The sequence below is a fragment of the Dendrobium catenatum genome, unplaced genomic scaffold (genome assembly GCF_001605985.2).
Source record: "Dendrobium catenatum unplaced genomic scaffold, ASM160598v2 fragScaff_scaffold_550, whole genome shotgun sequence".
In the NCBI taxonomy this organism is placed as follows: Eukaryota; Viridiplantae; Streptophyta; class Magnoliopsida; order Asparagales; family Orchidaceae; genus Dendrobium; species Dendrobium catenatum.
The window spans coordinates 41,345-47,319 of NW_021319012.1; the positions used below are offsets into that span (position 1 = coordinate 41,345).

Here is a 5,975-nt window from a genome sequence, read left to right on the forward strand (position 1 = left end):
GGATGTTAAGCCCTTATGAACTAGTCCCAAGGCCAACCACGAGAGAGGTGAATTGGTATTTTAAAAAATCTTTCATAATAAAAAAACCAAACCAAAATCCACCACAAAGAAAATCAAAGTGCAGAAATTAAATACTGAAATAATAAAGGAAAGAACACACCAAATTTATAGTGATTTGGTCAAACCTTGACTTATGTCCACTCCTCAGAGGCACCCTCCGAGTATTGCACTAAACTCAGTGTCTCTCTTTTAGCCCCTACAACTAGGCAGAGAAGCCCTTACAAAATCATTTTCACCTTTCCCAGTGCGGCGGAGTAGCCGGGTCCTTTGACACCAAAGATATCTTCTTCTTCCCAGAACTTCCCTCAAGATAAGCCTTGAATCCGATGGTACTAGGGTGCAAGCTCACCGGAGCAACCGTGTGGAATCCCCCTCGACACTCTCTTGAAACCCCCTCCAAGGATCTTCTCCCTCTCTCAAACTCCACCCTTTCCTCTCTCCCTTTCAAGCTCTCTCTTCAAGTTTCATCCAAAAGAACGAAGCTATAATGGATGCCAAAGACACTTACTAAGTTCCTTGTCAAAGCTTAAATAGAAGAACTCAAAATAAGCTCATTAATTGTAACTTGCTGACTTTATCATCCAGGCCGATATGTATATTGTTATGGCTGATTAGTGTAAATTAAGCCCAATTTGCCAGGATGATTTGGGATGATCATAAGAAATTTGCTCATATCATTCAGGATGATAATATATTATCTTGGCCGATCAGTACAAATCATGGAATATCATCCTGAACATCACCCTGAATAAGAGCTGTTCGATGTCTGATCGTCCAGTTGATAATCCCTGCCGATTCTACGATCGTCCAGGATGATATGATCGTGTAATTAAATCTTAATTGCTTTCCTTAAATATTAGATTATATTAGGAAAAATTATGCTAGATCGGCCAGGACGATTCCCGGAACGATGCCTGGGATGATGCTAAAAAATAAGTAATACATAAATAGATCTGGCAACTGATTCTTTCTGATTTGAGCCTATCATCATGACAGATACAAAATTGTCCAGGACGATGTGTTTAATTACAGCTGCCTTAACAAGGATGCCCTGATTAGAGTTTTTATTTTTTAAACCGATCGTCACAGACGATATTACAAAAAATAGTAAACTCTAAGAACCAATTAGAAATTCTTCCAAAGTGCGTGTGTGCAAGGTTACTTAGCATCAGGAGCCACACCAATTACAATAGACTCAAGAAAGAAAAAAGGTATAAACTGACTCAGACCTAGTCTACCCAATATTGAGCTTGTTATAATTACAGTATGATCTTGCGCACCTAAAATGTCAGTAGGTAAGGATCGGAAGTCGTAGAGAAACAATAGTGTTTGTTATCATCAAAATCTTAATCCATGAATTTAGATTCGCAACAGCATACACCAGAGCCACTTCCCAATCAATAACATTCACAAACTTGAGCCTCCCCATGATACATTTATGAGCTTGGAAAAAAACCTGAAAAGAAATTGCACCTTTCTTCCACATGACTATGATGCCACCAGCCTGCCAATAGAAGGTTGAAACATGAAATCCCACTCTCTCCCTACCAGTTTATCAATGTCTCTTCTATCAATTAATTCCAACTTAGTCTCCAAAAAACTAATAAAACTGACATTGTGCTCCCCGATGAGGTGTCGTAAGTAAAAAATTTTCTACTTCTTATAAGCACCCTTACAATTACAGTATAAGAAACTAAACATGGTTTACCAAAGGGGAAGCGTCCCTGCCGCAAACTTCTTCAAAATTCTCACCATGATCAATGTAATTGATATTACCACCCATGATGGCCTCATGACTTTTCCTATCATCTTTATTCTCCACAACATTGATTAAATGTTCACTAGAGGATCCAATAGACTCTCGATCTTTGGTTCTTCTAACTCCAGACAGTTTCTATAAAGGGCCCATCCTTCCCAGTTCCTTGGCGTAACTTGCTTTGGCCTTACTGTCATATAGATTTTTAGTTTCAACACTCTGCCTTAGAGTCTGAAAACTTTAAGGTCTTGAGGATTAAAAGCTATGAAGGAGACACCCTAGAATTGGGATCCCATTTGGTTCTCTCCCACCTCATCCTTTTCAAAAAGGGTTGGCTTTTATCTTCCGAGAATCCATTGCCCCCATCTTTAGTTATCTACTTTGCACGTAGTCCAACACCTCTTCTTCCATATTCTTAACAGGAGGTTGTGCCAATTCCCATTCATATGATTACCTCATAATCCTTGGAAACCCCCAACACCCACCTAAGGATTCCCTATTTCGAAGCCTTTCCACATCATCTGCTTCACTTTTCTGGTCATTTGATAGCCCCTTATAATCAGCCCTTTCCTCAACAGTCAGACCCTTACCCATGACATTTGGCATATATTTCATCTCCCCAACAGGAGGTTTGGTCATGGCTTGATTATCGACTGATTTCTAAACTTTAGCAACTTCCCTCCAAACCTCTTTACTAGTAGTTTTTGTAGCCGGACCAATTTACCCATAATTAGGTACCTATGATTTCATTCCAGCTCTAAAAAGATTTAGCCTTCTTCTTCTTCTAGTCACAATAGTCCATTCTCCATATTCTTTATCAACATCTGAAGAGCTCGCATTCAACACCCCAGTTCTAATGGCCTGGTTTGCACTTCCAGCCCGATCCAACTCTGCCTCCTTCCCCTGTCCGGAATTAGCAGCCCAAGGATAATTCTGTACATGAAAACTCTTCCTTACCTGTTGCATTGGCTCCCTACATCCCTCAGCCTTGTGTCCAACCTTACCACGATCTAAATAAATTAGTGGAATTCCTTCAAACTCTGTTGGCTGAAAAAAGGTTCCACCCAGACCTTGAGCCCACACACCTTTAGGCAATCTCTTGGATAAGTCCAAGAGGATGCAGACACATGCAAAAGCACATCTATTGTACTGCTTGGTCTGTTCATCCATGAACAATGGTTCCCCAACACCGACAACCAACCTCGCCAGGTTTGCCTCAACCCAGTATTCCAATGGCAAGTTTGGGAGCCTAAGCCAAACAGGCAACGTAAACTTTTTTACGGATTCGGACATACAACGTACCAAGTATTTGACCTACAATGTAACTCGGTATTCTCCTATTCCACTCTAATTATTTGACCTACAACGTACCAAGGTCCCCCAGTCAATACATTATCTCTTGCTTCCATATCCTCAAACCAGCAGAGAAAGCAGTCTGATCCCATGAGAGTGATCTGGGATAACCCAAAGTATCCCCACTTCCTTTGTAGCTCATTTTGAACAACCCAAAATGGCACCCGTCGTCATAAGAGGCTGCCAACAAGCGCTCTTCAAAGTTTCTGAATATTTCTTCTTGCCTTATTGAGGTCAAGCTTAACCAAGCCATCTTCCCATAGAAAATCTTTAACATCATCATATAGATTTAAAGCAACTGGCATTATTTTCTTCCAGGCATTTGTAGCTGTCCTAGTGTCATCCACACCTCTTTCGAATGACCTGGCGAGTTCCTGTCCCTGTTGCAATGTGAGAGTTTCAACATAAACATTTTTGCGAACACTTGTTGTTCGTACTCGGGCACTGAAGGAGTCACTACCATTGATCTTGCTACAACTAGTAACATCACCAGTACCTCCAAAATTAATACGTGGTTTAACCCTATAAACATTTATACTCACCTCCTCGACATCCCGACCCAGGGAAATTTTGTCCAGGTCCCTCACTAGTCCCACGTTACGAAATATAAATTGCAACCTGTTTGGTTCAAACGTGGGGTTATCCAACATTTTGTGTACCTCAATCTGGGCAAAGGAGGTATGAAGCCCAATCTTGCCAGCATCCAGCACATCTGTCTACACCGTGTCGACGGTCATTTCATTAAGTGCATTTGAACTAGTCTCCTCCATCGGGACCATCGATCTAGCATTAGCCTGGACCTCTTTCAAAAATTCCTCAACCTCATCCCTGCCCATGATCGCCATGACTTCATGAACGTTAGGTTTAACCTGTAGATACATTCTTTGGTTCGTCCTTTTGGCATTCAATTTAACCCCCCCCCCCCCCCCCCCCCCCCTCCCCCCCCCCCCCACCCCCCCCCCCCCCCCCCTCATCTCTAGATGCGACACCAAGACCACCCATCCTCTCAGATGCAACTAAGTCCCCCGATTTAGCGCTCCCAGCCCGGCGATGAGGCCTACCAAGACCTCTACAATCAACCCCAAGCACCTCCCCAGGTGGAATGCCATGCATAGCAACCTTCACGGGAACCACACTGCCTCCCGACCTAGTACTCCCTGCCTTAACAGGAGACCGGATATAGACAAGCTGTTTCTTCACATCTCCATTATCCGCCACACTGCTCATCCTCGATAAAGAGGACCTCCTCTCATTATTATCCCCTCCTTAACTCGCATCAAAGGCTCCCAAACAACTACCCTCAACAACATTCTTCCCCCCATCCCTCCGAACTTCTCCCACCAATAGCATTCCTCCCTCCGTCGCTCCTTGGCGGGTGACGAGGGGGTTAACTCCAGTCACCCCCCACCATACCCCACGAGCAATTGTGAGTAAGCCATAACAACCGGATCTTGTTCTTGAGAGAAAAATCTCTCAAGCGAAGTTGTGCGGACCCGTGATATAGAGAGAGAGACACAGAGAGAGAGAGGAAGAGAGAGAGAGAGAATAAGAGATAAAGAGAGAGACATAGAGAGAAAGAGAGTGTAAGAGAGAGAGAGAGGGAGAGAGAGAGGGGATAGAGAGAGAAAGAGAGAGAGAGAGAGAGAGAATGAGAGCGAGAGAGGGAGAGAGGGAGAGAATGAGAGAGTGAGCAAGAGAGAGAGAGAGTAAGAGGGAGCTAGAGAGAGTAAGAGAGAGAGAGTAAGAGAGAGAGAAAGAATGAGAGAGTGAGTGAGAGAGAGAGAGAGAGAGAAAGAGAGAGAGAGTGAGAAAGAGAGAGAATGAGAGAGAAGAAGAGAGAGAGATAGAATATGAGAGTGAGCAAGAGAGAGAGACAGAGAGAGAGTTAGAGAGAGAGTGAGAGAGAGAGAGGGGGAGAGAGAGAATGAGAGAGAGAGAGAGAAAGAGCGAGAGGGAGAGAGAGAGAGAGGAGGGAGGGAGGGAGGGAGAGAGAGACATGGGGAGGGAGGGAGAGAGTGAGAGGATAGAGAGGGGAGAGAGAGATGAGATAGAGAGATAGGGAGAGAGAGAGAGAGAAAGAGAGAATGAGAGAGAGAGAGCAAGAGAGAGAGAATGAGAGAGTGAGTAGGAGAGAGAGAACAAGAGAGAGTGAGTAAGTGAGAGAGTGAGAGAGAGAGAGAAGAAAGAGATGAGGGAGAGAGAGGCGAGGGAGAGAGAGAGAGAGAGAGAGAGAGAGAGAGAGAGAGAGAGAGAATGAGGGAGAGAGAGAGAGGGGGGAGAGAGACAGTGATAGAGGGAGGGAGAGAGAGAGAGAGAGAGCGACAGAGAGAGAGAGAGATAGAGAGAGAGAAAGAGAGAGAGATGAACTTAGAGAGAGAGAGAGATGAACTTTTGCATTTGCATTCATATAAAGACCATTATAACTAAGTAAAATAAAGAAAGTTCCAACATGCTCTAAGCCAAAAAGTAAGAACTACCAACTTCCTCAAGAATATAAAAAATTAATGAGGATTATAACTACTATTACTCTCTCATATCCCAAGTAAAGGTATCCTTAATTGCCCTTTGGGCACAAAATAGAGCAGCCTTAGATCTAGGAAGAGCTCCATCAATAGTAACCTTCAACCAACCTGTAGGGGGGAGACACCAAGAAGAATCTGAAAACAATCCAAAAGATTGAAAAGTATCCTGTTGCTCCAAGTGGAAAGAAAGAAAACCTTGATTGAGACCATCCAAGATGCATGATGCCATGAAGATACAACCCATTATTAACCAAATGGGAAGCATCCCCACCACTAATGTTTTC

General features: G+C 43.4%; 1 protein-coding gene across 1 annotated transcript; it reads right to left on the minus strand.

Moving 5' to 3' along the window:
• Positions 1 to 2,554: 2,554 nt before the first annotated feature.
• LOC110093711 lies at positions 2,555 to 3,109 on the minus strand. The gene has a single exon (XM_020818687.1). It carries the CDS (start codon positions 3,107 to 3,109, stop codon positions 2,555 to 2,557), a length of 555 nt encoding a protein of 184 aa, XP_020674346.1.
• Between the last annotated feature and the right edge of the window lie 2,866 nt (positions 3,110 to 5,975).

Excerpts from the sequence above, each read along its gene's own strand:
- LOC110093711 (XM_020818687.1), bottom strand. The coding sequence starts at position 3,109 with ATGTCCGAATCCGTAAAAAAGTTTACGTTGCCTGTTTGGCTTAGGCTC.